At 33.2% G+C, this 19,907-nt stretch overlaps 1 protein-coding gene across 7 annotated transcripts in view; it reads left to right on the top strand.

Annotated features, from left to right (window-relative positions):
• The first annotated feature begins 592 nt into the window (after nt 1-592).
• Nucleotides 593-19,907, top strand: part of LOC110033400 (phosphoinositide phosphatase SAC2-like) — a 53,052-nt gene continuing 33,737 nt past the window's right edge. For all 7 annotated transcript variants that reach the window (XR_002294938.1, XR_002294940.1, XR_002294939.1 and 4 more), the window contains exons 1-7: nt 593-1,140; nt 1,746-1,950; nt 2,045-2,210; nt 18,508-18,730; nt 19,222-19,298; nt 19,464-19,651; nt 19,742-19,839. Coding sequence is in view for 4 of the 7 variants with exons in the window: in XM_020737367.1 (XP_020593026.1) it covers nt 1,039-1,140; nt 1,746-1,950; nt 2,045-2,210; nt 18,508-18,730; nt 19,222-19,298; nt 19,464-19,651; nt 19,742-19,839 (1,059 nt within the window). In the remaining 3 variants the exon portion in view is untranslated. The remainder of the gene's footprint in view (nt 1,141-1,745; nt 1,951-2,044; nt 2,211-18,507; nt 18,731-19,221; nt 19,299-19,463; nt 19,652-19,741; nt 19,840-19,907) is intronic.

Below are 19,907 nucleotides of genomic sequence, written 5' to 3'. Positions count from 1 at the left end.
CTTTTTTATAATAGTCATCGCAACTTTTTGAACAACAACTTTTTCTTTAACAGTTTCATCAGCTGCAGCTGCCCCAAAAAGACTGGACTATAAAATTCTCACTCCCAAGTGTCTCCTTAGTGAAGTTTATCAACTCTCTAATATATTTAGTGCTTAAGGCTCAAAATTTGCTACATTTTTTGTTCGGAAAAAAAAAAAATCAACTCCTGACTGCACGTAAATTGAGAGATTGATATTCATTTATTCAAATATTTGTGCAAGTTTCAAATTATTTTTGTTTCCATTGCTACCCTAATTTTTTGCCACACTGATTTCTAAATGTGACCGTGCACATTAGGCCCCTTTTTTTTTCCGATCCATTTCAAAACGAATCGACCGAGCTGTGGAGCATGCACAAGTCTTGCTTCTGACCTCGACATACTTTCACGAATTAAAAAAAAAGGAATAATTAAAAAAATGAATTTCAAGAGCGGACAAAAACACATTTTAGAAGGATAAATAAATAAATAAATAAAAAAAATCCAGTGTTCCTCTCTATTTTCATTTCAATATGTTCTAAAATAAAATAAAAATTTTCCTCAATTACCTCAGCTTCACTGCTCTGTCACGTTTCTGCGGTTTGAGGAGTTGGCCGAGCTGTGGTTTTCCTTCGTTTTCAGGATCTCAATGTCCCTCCGTCCCCCTTAAGCTCTCTTTCCTCAGGGAACATCCAATAAATTGAAGAAGAATTTCTGGAAAGAAGAGAAGGAGAACGAAGCTACTGCTTCGATTCGGATATCTGCTCACTTTTCTCGGCGGCAAGCTCGATCCAGACCTAAAGTTCTTTCGTGTTATCCCATTTCCAAAATTTTCTCCACATTTGAAGTTTTTTGGATGAAACGTACAAGGCTTTACGGGAGGGGGGTAGGGGAATGCTATGTTTGAAGCAACCAAGGGGAAGTCTAGGAATCCGGCGGTATAGGTAGGCTTGATCCGGCGGGATCCGTATGCTCAAGTGAGGAGGCCCGAGCTTGGAGCTCGGGAGCGGTCTTGCGAGTTATGGAGGCGGCGGATGTCGCGCCGGTGGCTGATAGGATAGCCAGTGAGCCGGCCGCAGGCAGGTGTTGCCTGCAGAAGTTCAGTCTCTATGAGACCAAATCGGTGGGGTTGCTAGCTCCTGATTTTGCTACTCCGTGCTGTCTTACCATTCTTTCTTTTGTACTCTTCCTTCGTTTCCGTTCATGTTCTGTTCTGCTTTACGTTGGAATGCTAATATTCGTTCATTTTCTTTTCCGCAATTTCTTTTGTTTAATCATTCCTTTCAAACATTTTGAATCGAAATTGTTTTGCGCGATCCGTGAAATTTTGCCGAAATTGATTTTTTTTATCCTTTTTCTGCAACTTCTTGAACGTCGAGGATTTCTTTTTGCAGTATTGGTCATTTTATTTATTTGGTTATTTGTGGTAAGGGGGTTGTTCTGGGTCTGCTAGATGTGTTAAGTGAAGAAATTGAATGTTTTGGCGGGACTAGGAAATTGATTTTCTGAACATTTTTTCGTTTCGGTCTAATTGACGATATCTTTGGCATTCTCTGTTCTCATATTCCTCTATGTTGTTGTCAATCAGTAGTAGCTAATATGGAAAATTCTCTAAAAGGCATAATAGTTAATGCTACAGTGGTTAGCATAAATCTTAATTTTATATAAACGCACACATATGCCACTTGTGGTTATATCATCGACAATGCCTGCTTGATACTATCACAGAATTTCTATATGATCGGAAGGGACAAGACTAGAATGTCATGGAGAGTGTTAAAAGTTGACCGACTGGAACCTTTTGAGCTTAATATCTCTGAGGACTCCACCACCTACTCTGAGAGCGAATGTAATGATCTATTGAAGCGCATTCATGAAGGAAACTTGCCTACTGGAGGGTTAAAATTTGTTACCAAATGTTATGGGATTGTTGGTACGACACGTGTTTTTATTTTCTATTTAACCTGATTATAGTTTTATGGCATTTAGCTCGTTAATTAGGGTTACATTGACACTTTTTTGTTCAGGTTTTATTCAGTTCTTGGGGCCCTATTACATGCTGCTTATTACTGGAAGAAGGCTAATTGGTGCAATATGCAGTCATGAAGTTTATGCTGTCACTAAGAGTGCAATAATAACCGTTCCAAATTCCAGTGTTTGGTCCTCTATGGCTGTTCCAAAGGCTGAAAACAGGTCTTCAACTTTATTTTTCATGCAACCATGTGAATCACATACCATGTGCATGCTGATGACATCAAATTTTATTCCTTCCGTTTTCTCTTTGAAATAAAAGTAAAAGATGTTTTATTGTCTAGAAAAATTGTCTTCATATTGTTTTTCTTCCCTCTAATCCTTGTTTTGAATCGCTAGGAATGTTTTGTTGGCATTTTCCTTTTATTTGGAATACATCCCTGCAAAAAGAAAAGGAAAAAAAAAGTTGATTGTTCTAAATTGTGATGTTATGCAGCTTTAATGCTACACTGTTTGGTATGAATGTTATTCTCATATGGATGGCGAAACTGCTTTCTAAACGTGCCAATTGTTTTGAATGCATGAGCAAGGTGAAATCCAGCATAGTGCTTGCCGTCGCGTGGTTATTGTATAGATCAAAAGCTTGATTCATCTAGGTCTTGAAAAACAAAGCTAAGAATCAACACTAAACTAGGCTTTTCTATATACTGTGTAAAATTAATATTGTGGCACACACAAAAAATTACTTATGTTCATTTAACATAACTTAAAAATTAAATGGTTGTACTATTTTATTATGTTAGTTAAATATGCTAGGCCTAGAAAGACTTGGCTATATTGTTAAGAAATGGTCTTAGTTTATTAGAATTAAATGAAAATATGACATTCAATAGGACGCAGTGGAGAAAAAGGGTTCATGTAGCCGACCCCATTAATGGGATAAAGGGTTGTTGTTGTAAATATGCTAGACCTTGTTGTTGAAGGGGCATTATATATCAAGAAGGGTCAACAGGATTACTTGATAAGGAAAATTAGATGTCACAAATTTATTACTTTTAATGAAATACATCTCCATGGACTCATTTATAGAAAAAGAAACAAAGAGTCATGGATTGCTCTCTTGGCATCAATTGATAATCCCTAAATAGATCAAATTATGAGATAACTCAAGTGGTTTTTTTAGTTTATTGTTGTATTTATTTTGTTTTGTATATAATTAATCATTGAAAGAATGAACAATCCAAGCTTTTTTGTTTACTTTTTTTTTGTTTAAGGTATCACAATGAGGTTAGGGTTCTATATTCATCTTATATTCCTCTATTCATTATCTCTAGTTTCTTTGATTTAATCTCCAAGTAGTTAACCATCATGAATGGTGAAAACCAGACTAAAGGAGAGCTCCAGGGGCTATATATCCCATATTAATTGCATGGAAGAAAATACCTGAAATTGTCTCAAATTGTGAAAACCGAAGAACAAAATCCACCATGTTATGAATTCTTCAGAGTTAAAAGGTCTAAACTTTGCATTTTGAAATGAAGCAGATTCATGATCATTATTTGATTTCCTAATACCATAATGCCTGATATTTATGGGCCATATATATTACTCATAATCACAAAAGATGTTTAGGATGCTATCAAATGAATACACTCAAAAATCCAATGATACTGCTCTCATCCATTAAATCAAAACTACCATCTCCAATTGAAGTTTCTCACTCATATGTTGAAGATGAAAGAAGGAAGGTAATGCTAGATAATGTTATCCAGAAAATCAACAATGACAACCATCAAACATCAAGAGAAAAGATCAGGGCTTTAATTTTTTCACAAAAAAAGGGTGAAAAACTTGTCTCAGAGGTAAATTATGGTGCAATTATTTCATGAAAAAGGGGAGAGAAAAAAATGCTGGGAACTTATGAAAAGCCTCAAAACTATGATGAAAATAAATGTCACTCAAAAGGATAAGCTTTTCTTGTGGAATCAAAAGGGCTCAATTTAGAAGAAATCATTACTCTGAAAATATCTGAACTTATTCGAAAAAATTGTCTGGTCATGCTCTCATGCTTAAAATGGTACAAATTCTAATTCTTTTGTTTTTAATGTCTAATAGTTCTCTTCAAGGCTAGATCTAAGATTTAGGAACTATTGAACTAATGACAAATATTGCCAACCTTTTTCAAATCTATAAGTCCTATCTCAATAATAGAAAAATTAAAGTTGTTTATGATTTTCTAGCAACAATGGCAAGTTAAAGGATATTATTTTCTTTTATACTTACCCTTAATAATGTTCTACTTGTCTCTCACTTTGTAGTAAATTTTCTATCATTTCATAAAATCACTAAACAATATAAATGCAAAGAACTTTTCATGCTTTCATGCTCAAAATGGTACAAATTCTAATTCTTTTAATTTTGGTGTCTAAATAGTTATACTGGAACCTATAACCAAGATTTAGGAGCTACCAAACTATGACAAATATTGCTCCCTTTTTCAAATCTTTAAATCCGGTCGTAGTAATAAAAAAGATAAAGTAGCTGATGCTTTTCTAAAAACTTTGGCAGGTTAAGAGTATGTTATTTTTCTTCCATATTTACCTTCAATATTGTTCTACATGTCTGTCATCCTGTAGTAAGTTTTCTATCAATTCATAAAATTACTGAATAGTATAACTGCAATTTTAGTTACTAATCATTATATATTCCATGATCTTACTATAAGAATGACGCTTGGGTAAGCCAAACACATTGTTGGGACATAATTCTAGAAATCTTAGAAGGTGTTTCAGGATCTAGATTTGGTGGGGAGGTGTTGTAAAATGGCAAGAAGTAGATAATATGTGAAATCCACATAGTTTGAAATTGGGTTGAAGATGTTTGATAGCTATCCGATTTCAAAATAGAGGGTCAAATAGCGAAACAATGAGATAAGGATGATGGGAAGGATCCATCGCTTGTTCTCTTTAAGTTACAAATTCACCGCTTAAAGAAAAAATATACTATAACTCTCAGAATCGAAGAAAAAAAGTGAAAAATCTTCAAAAAAACATAAATAAAAAATAAAGAACCTCAAAATTAACTTTTAAATGACATACTTATACTAAGACATAAATTAAAACCCTAATTCTAATTGAAATAATATTATAAAAAGGCATACAAGGACTGACAACAGCAAACAAGCGTGAAAATTCCGCTTTAGGGATTTCACCGAATGGAAATCCTATCTTGTTTGATTCTAACATGGGCGGGAGTTTGTGGGATCTCACACTTGCATCACTCTCTAGGTAGGAGGCTTAAATTTTTAATCTTGGAAATATTCAGATCCTCGTAATATGGCAACAATACAATAACAATATTAAATGTAACAAAAGTATTAAAGTCTCATGGCAAATCAAATTTTTATGTATTATCGTTAATCTTGTTAAAATTTTAGAATGGGCTGTTCGTTTTATGCTTTAATTTCTAAATGAAGTTGCAACAAATTCCTCTTACTTTAATTTGATCTGCACCGTATTACCATTCTTGAAGACCATGACCTTCTTAGATTTTTTTAGCATGCTTCTGCTACTTGATGTTTTGTTTTAAAATTTCTTTCCTCCCATATATGCCATCACCTTAGCCATCTTCAGTAATTTTTGCGTTAAATAAAGTTTTCATCTTGGATGAGCTACAATGTTATATTTCTTACATCAACTCGAAGCTTGTCTGTTCCGTAAGAACTAAGCCAACAATCATTGTAGCTTTATGGTTTGATCGCAATCACCATGTTAGTTTGTCGAACTACCATCTCCCAAATGTAGTTGCTTGAACGGCATCGCTCATCTATGATTGTCTAACCACTAATCCACCATCGCTTGAGTGTGATCGACTATCACCATGTTAGTTTGCCGAACTACCATCTCCCAAATGTAGTTGCTTGAACGACATCGCTCATCTATAATTGTCTAACCACTAATCCACCATCGCTTGAGTGTGATCGACCATCGCCAACCTCCGAAGACCTTATGGTTGTTTGCAATTGCCCAGCCATCAACATCCAATTAGGATCGCTTGATCACCATATTGGTAAATTAATTCTTCTAGTGTAGAAAGTTGTTCATCTGCTAGCGTTGCACTTAACAATGCTTTGAAAACCGCAACACAAATTTTTCTAGGTTAGATGTTTTGTAGGTGTCCTAATTTCATAGCTCCATCTAGGATCAATGGCATTAACTGCATCATCATGACATCGTACTTCTTTAAGAATATTTATCTAGATAATGACTCTAGAAGCTTCTTTCTATATGCAACAACATATCTATGCGTGGGAAGTTTGCACTAATATTCTAGGGAAGTTTCATTCTTAAGCAGCTCAATATTATTATCTTTGTACCGTCAATTAAGTATCACCAATATTTATGGGTACAAATGTGTGCTTCACTAAATAAGATAACAAGAAAGCTACTATAGATTTTTTTTCATCTTGTGCCATATGGTGATCGTGCTCTTCCCTTCCCACTATTGCAAGTGCTTCAAATTGTCCCACTGTAATAACTTAAAAAAATAATAGTAAATAAATAACAATAATGAGAATAAAACTTATAATTAAACGGGGCCTGGTTTCCACAGGATCGAAGTGGTAATTGTTGGAACGGAAACTTGTTATTCTCGTTCGAATTGAAGAAGGGATTGAATAGAGGAGAGAGCAAAAAGATAGAAGAAGAAGTACATGAAGGACTAATTTGCTAGTTCAAGCTACGTGGTCGGATGCCAAACTTGGAGACGATGCTGAGAGAGCTTCGCTTGCGCAGAGGGAGAAGCCGCATGTGTACCTGCACTATAGATAAGCTCGTCCTCAGTGCGCCTTGGCCTAACGAGAAAGTGTCTCACGAGAAGGAGGAATCAGAGGTGTCTCGCGTGGGGGTAGCATTGTACGACCTTGTTCAAGGGACACATATTCGAGTCATGTGTGAAGGATAAGAGCAAGGAGGAAGGCTCTGTGTGCGGCTTTGTTTGCGGGAGTCTTGAACAACAGACTCTAATTGAGCATTTGAGGGTTAGCATAGTAAGTCGAGTTTTCAATTTTACTTATATAAATTATTTTATGAAATTAATTAAATGTTATTAAGTTTTATTAAATTTTAGTAGCTAATGCCAGTGATATTAATTGGATAAACAACTGTGAAAGATTGAGATTGGTGTTTTGAAATAAAAAAAGTGATTAATTGAAGGTTAGATTTTTCTTTTTGACATATTAAAGGAAAATTAAACTTACATAACACTTAAATGTTATCAATAATGATAACCAGGAAGTATAGCTAGAAGAACATTTCAAGTTGAGGAAGGAAAGTTTCTATAGTACAGGTTGATGTTTTTTTGAAAACTTATTTATAGTCAAGTAAATTATGAGTTATTAAGTATTAAAATAGTTTTTATTGTTAATTAAAGTTAACAATCGTAGGCAGAATAATATTTGAATTTGGCAGTGGATCACCTTGAAGGACAAGGTATAAGATTAATGAAATTTAAGTTTGATTTATTTAATTTAGATTTACTGTTATTGAAATATTAATATTATATTATATTAAATTATAACAGCTATTAAGACCAAATAGCATTGATCCTAAAAAGTTTGATTTATTTAATTTAGATTTACTGTTATCCAAATATTTATATTAGATTATAGTAACTTATAACAATTATTAAGACCGAAAAACATTTGATCCTAAAAGATTTGAAAGTTAGGAGTGAGTCGGATAAACAAGTAGGATTGAGGTGAGTCATTATGTTTTTTTATTAAAGTAATAGTTTTAACTCTTGATTGTATTCTTTATTTTAATTTTTCATATTTATTTTCTATTTTATTGGGACTTGTTTTACTAGTGATGTCTTTATATTGTTAGGTATGAAGTGTGTATGTTAAAGTCATACATAAACAATTGCATAATAATTTACACATGAAATTATTAGATTATTACATGTCCTTTTTTTCTAAATTAGATGTGTATTTATTTACGAGTACATGAATGAAAATATCACATAAGAAAATAATGTATCTTATCAAGTATGAAAATATTGTGTACATGACTGTGCGTATGTGCATGCTAAGAGAAGTTCACCCCCTTCTGGTACTAGTTGGAGACATCAATGTATCCGTGCCTATAAATATTTTTCTATCCAATCAAACAATTATGAAACAGATCATTAACTGCTGTGCCAATGAGAGAGTATTGGTTAGGGGTGTCTTAGACAACTGTGAACTTAGATCAGTAATCATTATATTTAGATTATGAACCACTGTGTTGACAAGATGATATCAACTAGGGATTGTTTGATTTTGTTTTGACGGTGCTTTTAAAACGGATTTGAAAGTTAAGAGTCTGAAGTATATTAAAGCTTAAGAGATTACATCTTAAAAAATAAAGTAAGAGATAATGCATGTAGAAAATCTAGATTTCTTTCATGGGCAAACAATATGAATATATACTTTAAATTATTATACGATTTTCTAAACTATATTAGCAGAGATCGACACACATATTGTTTTCTTTTTCTTAAGCTGTAGTTTAGAAATTTGTTTACTCCCTTGGATTATCTTGAATAACTTATTATGTTATAATACTTTTTTAGGTTTATGTTGTTGAATAAAAGATAAATACTAGATGAGATAATGTATACAGAAGATGAGGTCAACAACTTGAAATGTATACTATTATTTGGTCAATTGAATTACTTTCTTGAGTGGATTCTTCAATTTATTTGGATTATAAATTGTTAGTGATAGAAAATGAATAATAAAAGAAATTTATTTCACCATTCGATTATCTATTTCCCTTTTGATTAATTTCAAGCATTTAGTCGGGTCATGTTTCAGAGCCAAGGTTTAGAGTAAATAATACGAACTTAGTGAAAGAACCATTATGATGATAGAATTAAGTTATAAATAATATAAATTGAAATTTTAGCTGAGTCTAATTAAATTATTTTATTTTTCTCTTGGAGTTATGGATAATTCTGAGGAAGAAGTCATAAAAAATGTAAGAGATGATATGCCGCAGAAGATCAAAGTTAGAGCTATTGCCTTTTCTGATATGATGAATGTTATGACTCAACGAATTAGGAATTCTCAGTGTCAAACTAATAGTAATGGAAGATTATTGATGGAGAAGTACTTGAAGTTCTTTCAGGATATAAGACCACCGCTATTTTCAGGAGCAGGAGGGTAAGTGAGAGTTGATAATTGGCTGATGAGAGTATAGAAAATTATAGACGTATGACATGTCCACCAAAAAGGACAATTATCCTTGCTAGATTTGCCTTTGTGGGGGAAGCTAAAAGGGCAAGGCCAATTACAAGAGAAATTTTGTGGTCAACCTAGCCGCTTGATATGGTGGGACGAGTTTGTGAGAACTGTTAGACATTGTTTTATACCATCCTTAGCTTGGAGACAGATATTTGATAAATTTATTGTGTTAGTTATCATGTTTAGAATGTGGTGGTGTTATTTTAGTTATGTTATTATTGTCATATTTTTCGTTTTGTTTAGTAAGATTATATTATCCCAAATGTTTGACTTGTATCTATTTTTGATATCTCGTACACGATTTAGACTTTCATGATAATTTTTGGGAAGTTAATGTTTTATTTGTATTATAAGATATTCATAAAATTTAAGGATAATTTTTTAATGGGGGGAGATTGTAATAATTGAAAAAAAACAAAATGATGATAAAAACAATAACTGAGGGGGCAGAGGTCATTTCCATAGGATCTAAAGTAGTAATTGTTCAAATGGGAACTAGTTACTCCCAGTCAAACTAGAGAAGGGAGGATGTAGAGGTGAGAGCAGTGAGAAAGAAGACAAAGAGAATATGAAGGTCTAACTTGCTGGTTGAAGCGACATGACATGACACCAAGCTTGGAGACGATGCCGAGGGAGCCTCGCTTGCCAGGAGGGAGAACCCGCAAAGAGAATATGAAGGTCTAACTTGTTGGTTGAAGCGACATGACTTGACACCAAGCTTGGAGACGACGCCGAGGGAGCCTCGCTTGCCAGGAGGGAGAACCCGCAGGTGTGCCGATGCTAGAGATGAGGAGTTTCTGGGTGCGTCTAGGGCCAACATGAAGACATCTAGAAGAATATTTCAAATTGGAGGATGAAGAGCCTTCTATATTATAGGTAAATTTTTATTTGAAATCTTTTTTATAACCAATTAAAGTAGAAGTTGTTGTAATAACTCAAACTCTCAACTCATCAAGATATTGTCCGCTTTGCCCTAGCGGCCTCATAGTTTTGTTCTTATAGTGTAACCTCCCAAGAGATCACCCATCCTAGGAGTACTCCCATACAAGCACCCCTAATTTTTTATTTTCAGTTGAAATGCCACGATTTCACCAAAATGCGCCTTGATGTTTAAGAGTATAGCTTAAATCTAATTAAGAGGTTTTGCAATCTCTCCCATATAAGTAATTTAATTAAGAGGTTTTGCAATCTCTCCCATATAAGTAACTGACATCATTTTTAGTTTTTTAATCATTCACCAGATAGATAGGATTCTAGATGTGACCCCTACAAATTCAAGAGGTGGCTCCCACCACGTAGCATTTCTTCCCATCTTGCATTCTAAGTGACTCTCATGATGTAATACTTTATTTTGTATGTAGCATTTTGTCTCATCTTGGGTTCAAGAGGTGGGACTCATGACGTAGTAGTTTATTTTGTATGTCACATAGGTCCCATTTTTCGGCTAGTGTAATCCTATGATACCATTTGTAATAGCTAGAACTCTCACCCATCAATGTATTGTTTGCTTTAACCAAATGTCCTCATGGTTTTGCCTTGTTGGTGTAACTTTCTAGAAGGTCACCCATCATAGGAGTGTTGTGCCACTAACACGCTTAACCGCAGAGTTCTGATGGGTTATGGTGCATTGGTGTAATATGGTTGTATTAGCACCAAAAGGTGTGTCGATGGAATTTTATTAGAAGCTTCAAAGTTAAGCGTGCTCATATGGAGTACACATAAGATGAGTGATCTCTTAGGAAGTTATACCAATGGGACAAAATAGTGAGGCCACTAGGGCAAAAGCGGACTATATCTTGATGGGCGAGAGTTCGAGCTATTATAATTATTAAGAACTAAAATAAGTTCTGTTAATTAAAGTTAGAAATCAAAGATAGAATAATATTTGAATTGATATTGGATCAACATGAAGGATAATGTATAAGATAAATAAAATTCTTGTTTGATTTATTTAATTTAGATTAAATGCTAATAAAATGTTAATGTTTGATTATATTAACTTATAACATCTATTAAGACCAAAGAACACTTGATCATAAAAGAATTGAAGATAGAGAGTCAATGAGATAAATAATTTAGATTGATGTGAGTAATTATGTTTTTACATTAAAGTATTATTTCTTACTTCTAATTGTATTCTTTATTTAAATTTTTTACATTTATGCTCTATTTTATTTAGACCAAACCTACCGGTGATATTTTCATATTGCTAGGTAAAAAGTGCGCATCTTAACTGTCATGCATAAATAGTTACAAAACAGTTTACCTATGAATTTATTTTATTATTGCTTGCCTTTTAGATTCTAGTAAACATGCATTTATTTATGATTAGATGAAAACAAAGCGTCACAAAAAATAATGTATTTTATGAAGCATAAAATATTATATGCATGAATGTTTGTATGTGTATGCTAAGAGGAGTTCACCATCTTTATGAAACTGAATGGGGACGCTAATATACCCAGGCGCTTATCACCTCAGACTATTGTGAAACTTATATCTTTAATTGTCGTAGTGATGAGAGAGTATCAACTAGGGGTGGGTAGGAACCTTACTTCCTTAAATTGCTGTGAAACTTAGATCATTAATTGATGTGCCAATGAGAGAGTATCAATCAGGGTTGAGTAGACACCTTTTCACCCTGGAAATCTTATACTTTAGATCACGAACCACTATGCTGATAAGATAATATCAACCGGTGATATGTTAGGTTATGTTTTAACGGTGCTTCTAAATGGACATGAAAGTTGATAGTATGAAATTTTCTAAAGCTTAAAAGATTACACCTTAGAAAGGTAACACAAACAAATAATGCATGTAGAAATTTCAAAATCTTCTCATGAGCAAACATTTTGAATATATGCTATAAATTATTATATGATTTTCTAAAATATATTATGAGAGACCAGTATATATATTGCATTCTTTTCCTTGAGTTACTATAGTTTAGAAATGTGATGGGAGTTAACTCAAACAACAATAGGAAAAAAAATTCTTTACTGAGAAAATCAATACGAGGTTACAACTAACATACGAAAATGGGAAAGAACAACAGACACGACACACAACGTATAACTAGAGTGGATCTACAGATACTGGAGTTAACTCAAACAACAATAGGAAAACAAATTCTTTACTGAAAAAATCAATACGAGGTTACAACTAACATACAAAAATGGGAAAGAACAACAGGCACGACACACAACGTATAACTAGAGTGGATCTACAGAGGTGGTGGTGACTGTTAGGGACTTAGAAAGGTGGCAACAAAGCGGAAACGTCGGTGACTTTGTTGATAGAAAAAACCTGAAAACTGACGAAACAACATACTTATGGACCTAGTGTAACTATGGAGTGGGCCCACTACCCTGTGAGACAATTCCTAAGGCTATGAAGGCTGATTGGATCTCCTAAAATCTTGGCCGGTTTGGTTCAGGATGGGAGTCGCACGACAGTCGTCACATGCGGCTATTGCAGTGTCTTTGTCTCCTACGCACCATGTTAGTCTCTCAGGGTCAGGGAACTTTGACCTCATAAGTTGAAGCTTATAGCTTAGAGTATAGTGTTAAATTACTTTGTATTGTTGAAAAAACCAATAGACTATTACAATTAACATGAAAACGAAAATTAATAGCAGACGGTAAAAAACAACAGCCGATTAATGTTTTACGGCTACGACAACATTGTCAGATTGTCGGGCAATGATAAAAAAGCAAGGCAAGTGGGATTCGTGGCGTTGGTAGCGAGGCAGAATTAGCGAGTTGGTCGGACAGTAGAGAAAATAATAAAGGGATGGACAGAGCAGTTGGGAAGGGGAAAACTGCTGAAAAATAACAAGGATAACTGTTCATGGGGTGGCTGCAACAGGAAAGGATGACATGGCGCGGTGGGGAGCGATGTGGGAAGGAGGTCGAAGGGTGGAAAGGCAGAAAAGCAAAAGAAACAGCAAAGGAGGACCTTCTCTGGGTTCCTGCTATAGGTACAACTACGTGGCAGTGGAGGGAGGATACGGAGGAAGGAGAAAGTTGAGGATAGCCACCACCTCGGAATGAGAAATAGTCAGATCACTACTTACCCTTTGATACAACCTTATAAGAGAAAATAAGAGATGTAGACAATTGTCCTAACATAAAACATGCAAAAAAACTCATATGAAATATACTTATAAACTTAGGGTAATAAAGGAGAGGCCCACTCTCCTGGGCGACAATTGCTAGGTTAGGAGGGGCAATCGAATCTCCCAGAGACTTGACCTATTCAATGCAGGATGAGAGTCGTGCGACTATTTTTGTGTGTAGTTTTTGCTATGCTTTTGACGCCCCACACCCCACACCCCACACCCCACGTCATGTGATTACTACACTAAGTTATCTTTCATAACTCATGTTGTTTTAATATTTTTCAAGTTTAAATTTTTTAGTATAAGATAAATGCTAGAGAAGATAATGTGTAAAGAAAGCGAGGTTAGAAACATGAAAGATAAACTTTTATTTAGTCACTTAAATTTTTTATTTAGCAACTCTTCAATTTATTTTGATTATAAACTGTTATTGTAGAAAATAAATAAAATAATGTGTATAGGAAGCGATGTTAGAAACATGAAAGATAAACTTTTATTTGGCCACTTAAATTATTTTATTTAGCGACTATTTCAATTTGTTTTGATTATAAACTGTTAGTGTAGAAAATAAATAATAAAATATTTAATTTTACCGTCTGACCGTCTATTCCAACCTTGATTAATTTCAAGCCCTAGACCGAGTCGTGATACCCACAATAATCATGTGTTCTTCCTAAGTTTGATAAGTATCAAATTGACTTTTTTCTAAGGAACATTTTTGTATAAATGTAGCCTTTCAATAAATTTATTTGAATTTAGATGTTCATCAAAATTTGGCTTGTCCACCGTAATTAAGTCATTGCATTTTCTCTGGTGTGATTAATAAAAAAGGTAGAGCCATATTAGATTTTGTTTTAGTGTATGATTTTTTTTGCTAATACTTTATTAAAAAAAAAATGATGAGCATATTATTACTTATAAGAATGGATCTAATAAAATACAAATTGATTATTTTCTTATGAGAAGAAGAGATCGTCGAGAATGTAAAGATTCTAAGATCATTCCAAGTGAGGATTTAAGTACTCAACATTGAGTATTAGTTCTGAATTTTAAGATAAGGAGTTGTAAAATAAAGAATACTAAAAATCATTGTTATAGAATTAGATAAGGATGCCTAAATGACACAAATAAAATTATTTTTATTAGTGAACTTCAGGATTTCAACATTTGTGATGTTTATGAAGAAGCAAATTCTATGTGGGATAAAATAAAAAAAAAACACTATTAAATAAGTGACAAGAGATGTACTTGGAGAATCAAAAGAAAAATTTTTATTAATAAAAATAGTTGGTGATAGAATAATAATGTGCAAGAAAAGATAAAATATAAGAAGTTATGTTATAAAAAATGTTTTAAATGTAAAAACTTAAAGAACTGAGAAAAATATAAAATGGTCCGTAGGGAGTTTAAGAGAGCAATCTGTGACGCTAAAAATTTTGCTTTTAGTGATCTTTATAATAAATTAGATGTTAAAGAGGGTTAAAAATATATGTATAAACTAGCAAAATAAAGGGTAAAGAAAAATAAAGATTTAACTCAAGTAAATTGTATTAAAGATGAAATTAAAAGTGTTTTTCTTAGAAAAAGATATTCAACTTAGGTGAGTGAGTTATTTTGATAAACTTTTCAATTAAATTTTTGAAAATACGTTTGACTTTAGTGATCTTAATATCGTTAATAATAATAAAGTATTTCATTTTTACCGTCGCATTAGTAAAAAAGAAGTTAAGAAAGCTTTAAAGAAAATTAAGGGTTGAAAACCTGTAGAAATTGATGGTATCCCAATTGAATTTTGGAAATATTTGGGAGATTTGGGAGTTTCTTGGCTTATTAAGCTCTTTAATATTATTTCAAAAACTAAAAAGATTCCTGAGTGGAGAAATAATATTTTGATCTCCATTTTTAAGAATAAAGGGGATGAATAAGAGTTTGCAAAGTATAAAGGAATTAAGTTAATGCGTCGTACTTTAAAATTATGGGAGAGTGTAATTGAACATAGGTTAACATGTAGTTAAAAGAATTCTCATAATTAGTTTGGATTTATGCTAGACAGATCTACTATGGAAGTTATATATTTATCGAGAGGTTTGATGGAGAAGTACAAAGAGAATAAGGAGAATCTACATATGATTTTTATTAATTTAGAAAAAAACATACGATAAGGTTCCAAGAAATATCTTTTATAGGGTTCTAGAGAAGAAAGGTGTTGATATGGCCTAGATTTAGGTCATTAAAAATATGTATACTAGAGTAGTTACTTTTGTTCGAACAGAAGGAGGATTGACCAAATATTTTCCTATTTTAGTTGGATTACATCAGGGATCGGCTTTAAGCTTATATCTTTTTGCTTTATTTATGGATGCTCTTTCTAGACATTTACATAAGGATGTACCTTGGTTTATGCTTTTTACTGATGATATCCTTCTTGTGGATAAGATGAGAGATAAGCTCAGGAAAAACTTAAATTATGGAGTTCTACATTGAAGACCAAATACCTTCATTTGAGTAGAACTAAAACTGAATACATGGAATGTAATTTTAGTATTAGTAGTTCTAGTGACGGAGTTGTAACTATTGATGATCAAATTATTAAAAGGTGTGAACGCTTTAAATATGTTCGGTCTATTGTTCAAAGTGATGGTGATATAGATATGGTTGTTTTTACTAAAATTCAAGTTGGTTGGTTGAACTGGAGGAATGCGCCCTTCATTTGAGTAGAATTCAAGTTGGTTGGTTGAACTGGAGGAATGCTTCGGGCCTATTGTGTGATAGAAGTACCTCTTAGATTGAAAGGAAAATTTTTTAAGGTGGTTGTGAGACTTGCAATGCTCTATGGCGTTGAATGTTGGCCTTTAAAAGATAAGCATAAAACTAAGTTACGTGTTGCCGAGCGTGTTGCCGAGATGAGCGTGTTGCCGAGATGAGAATGCTCTGGTTGATCAGTGGTTTTACACTTAGAGAATATGCGAAATGATTATATCCGCGATAGGTTTGGTGTAGCTCCGGTGGCGGAAAAAAATTAGAGAGAGTCGTTTTAAATGGTTTAGATTTGACTTATGTTAAGAAAGACAGAAGTGGACCTTGAAAGGCTTGGGCTTATTGTATAAAAATGGATCTCAATTTATTAGAATTAAATAGAAATATGACACTCAATAGGACACAATGGAGAAAAAGGATTCATGTAGCCAACCCCACTTGGTGGGATAAAGGCTTGTTGTTGTTGTTCCTATTGCTGTTGATGCTAACTGTTGTTGTATCTCCTCATGCGCATTGGTTCTTTATCCCTAGAAACTTTTGGTATCATGGGTTGACTTGGTCCTCTCAATTCGATGAGTTACTAATATGGTTATGGGTGACTTCTTTGGATTGTCTTTTCTCAAAAGCGATGAGCCTTTGTTGTAGTTGAAGGATCTGTTTTTGGTTGTCTTCCATTATGAGCTCTTGGAAATCTCTTTGAATGTTTCATCTCGTCGACATGGTGTGACTTTTATCCCAATTAGGATTTTGGCTGACAAAAAAGTGGTGGGTTGGGGATAGGTTTGTGGTTATGGATAATTTTTGGTGAAGAGATCATATTACTTTTATGTGAATTTTAGGTTTAAGACCAGGGAAAAGAAAAATAAATCCATAGAGTATACGGTTTGCTGCCCTTTGATATCAAGTGCAGCAAATTGGTGGGAAAATCTTGCTACAAAAATTTTACAGGGCAAAAATACCATTCGTTCAATCCTGCATGCACAGGAGTTTGTGAGATCCTGATCCTTCATTATGATGGCCATGCCATCTTTAAGAAATATAATTTGTTATGTTCCTTTATGATCATTCTCAGTACAGAAATCATTTGGGAATTCCATTATATGTTAGGGCATTCTTCTTTTAAAATTTTTTAATGTACGTTTTTTTACTCTTTTTATAAATAGTAAAATTGAAGATTTCATTGTGGGATTTGTAGAATTATAAAATACGATGATATTTCCTTTCCTAAAAATGATTCCAGATCCTATACTAATTTTATTTTTGTTCATTCCAATATTTTGGAATCTTAAGAAATCCCCAATATATTTGGTGCTATAGAACTTATTATATTTATTATGATTGCACTCGAGTGACACAGGTATATCTTATTAAATAAAAAAATAATATTAACTTTTTTTTATTTACTTTTATTACTATGATAAAAAATCAATTTAATGTTAACATCGAAATATTCTACAAAGATTATATTCGTTATTATTTTAATCAGACTTCTTTTTTCAATGAAGAAGGTTTAATCCATTATTCATTTTATCCTGAGACCCCCAACAAAATGGTCTGGCAAAAAAGGAAACATTGAAACCTTCTAGAAGTCATTAGGTCTCTTTTTTCTTTCCAAAATTAAATTTCAAAAAGATAATGGTGGGAAGCAATTCTAACTGCCACCTACCTATGGATTCATATGTTTTAAAAAAAAGAAAGAAAAAGCTCATTGATCACTTACTTGACATCAATCAGCATTTTATAAATAGATCAAGTCAGATGATAACTTGAGGCAATTTTTTATGTTTTTTATTTTTACTATCTATTTTCTTTTTTTTTTAGGTAAACTTGTATATAAATACTCCTTGAAAAAACGAGCAGTACAATCTTTCCTAGCCATTTCATTTTTAAAATTGATTATGTGCAGTGTTTCCATAACATCGTCTTATGTAGAGCTTATGTAGATATTTGAATTTTTCATTTTATCATTGAGGGCACCCTAACTGATTGCTTTGGCAAGGGGAGGCATCACCTGTAATGCTTCCTTGGCTAGTGATTCATGTTAAAGTTTACTCGATGGCAGTTTTTCAGTGCGTCTACTCTGATGCCACATAACCATATTCACTCAGGTTGCTTTACTTATTTTTCTTTGTGTTATACAAGTGATTTGAATTATTAAAGCAATTGAATAGCAGTTATTTGAGATATTGGAGTCAAATCTTTAGAGTGTCTGTTGTTCCTTCCTTCTCATGTCACAATTTTATTATTATTATTATTCTATATCTCCGGTAATTTTATTTAATTTTGTTTTGTGAGGCCTTTGTTCTTTTCTTTTTTGGGCATTGCTTTATCTTTCTTTTCTTCTAATGATGCTGTAGATACAAGAAGCTGTTGCGTACCGTGGATCTCACAAAGGACTTCTTTTTCAGCTACTCATACCACGTGATGCAAAGTATTCAGAAGAATTTATGTGATGCTAAGGCAGGACACCTTTTGTATGAAACTATGTTTGTCTGGAATGAATTCCTGACAAAAGGAATTCACAATCATCTAAAAAACTCTGCTTGGACAGTTGCTTTAGTTTATGGTTTTTTCACTCAGGTAAGATTCTAAAAGGTTGATACTGGACTAATTTTATTTTAATTTTTTTTAACTAGTGAAAGTTGATTTCTTTTTGATAGTTCTTAATTTGGAGAGCATAAAGTGCATTTCTAATTTTGATTGTACAATTTGAAACGTGGTTGCTACCAGCTGGAGAGTATATGTGCAAACCTGCCTGTTTTGCACAATATCCAAGCAATATAGTCTTCACATTATTTTTTCTGCGACAATACTAATCTGTTTGAATTTGTCCAATTTTATTTTAGTAAAGCTAATGAAGTTCTGTTCTTTTTTTTTTTAAATTTGAGTTGCTTTTGAATTCATGGTTTGTTGTGGAAACATTATCTTAAGTTGTCAATGTGGTGGCAGATTCACTGTTGATGCTTATGTTTTAATCGGCTTGACATTATACTGAGAGTCAGTGATATGTCATTGCCAACCATTTAGCATATCTGTCTAATGTTCTGATAAGATGAATTTGTTGATCCCAGGCTAAGCTATCAATATCTGGGAAAGATTTTTGGTTGACACTCATTGCCAGGCGATCCCGCCATTATGCTGGAACGAGGTTCTTATCAATCATTTATCTTCCACATCCATTGTAGATTTGAAATGATAGATATCACATAGTTGAAATTAGGCTGGACAGTTGGCTAGTATTTGTCATGCAAGAATAATGTACATTCTCTCTTTAACTTTTATTTTAAAAAAATATAATTTTTTAATGGAACAGATACCTAAAGCGTGGTGTTAATGATGAGGGTAGTGTTGCGAATGATGTAGAGACAGAGCAGATTGTGTTTGCAGATGTTCCTGGAGAAAATCCTACGCAGATAAGTTCTATAGTACAAAATAGGGGTTCCATACCCCTCTTTTGGTCCCAGGAGACATCAAAGTTGAACATGAAGCCTGACATTGTTTGTGAGTTTTTGACGTTCTTATTTGCATGTTGAAGTACAAATTGAAAAAAAGGTTTGCTCTTAGTATGACCTTTTATTTTCTTTTCTTCAGTGCGGAAAAAGGACAAAGATTATGAAGCTACCCGGCTTCATTTTGAGAATCTTGTGAATAGATACGGAAACCCAATTATTATCTTAAACTTAATTAAGGTATACGACTTTGTCTGTGATCCTTTTATTTTTGTTTGTGTAACATGTTATATCGACAATTGTGCATA

This window comes from Phalaenopsis equestris, unplaced genomic scaffold (genome assembly GCF_001263595.1).
Source record: "Phalaenopsis equestris unplaced genomic scaffold, ASM126359v1 Scaffold001170, whole genome shotgun sequence".
Taxonomy (NCBI): domain Eukaryota; kingdom Viridiplantae; phylum Streptophyta; class Magnoliopsida; order Asparagales; family Orchidaceae; genus Phalaenopsis; species Phalaenopsis equestris.
Note: the sequence above shows the minus strand (reverse complement) of the source record. Positions and strands in the feature narration are given on the sequence as shown.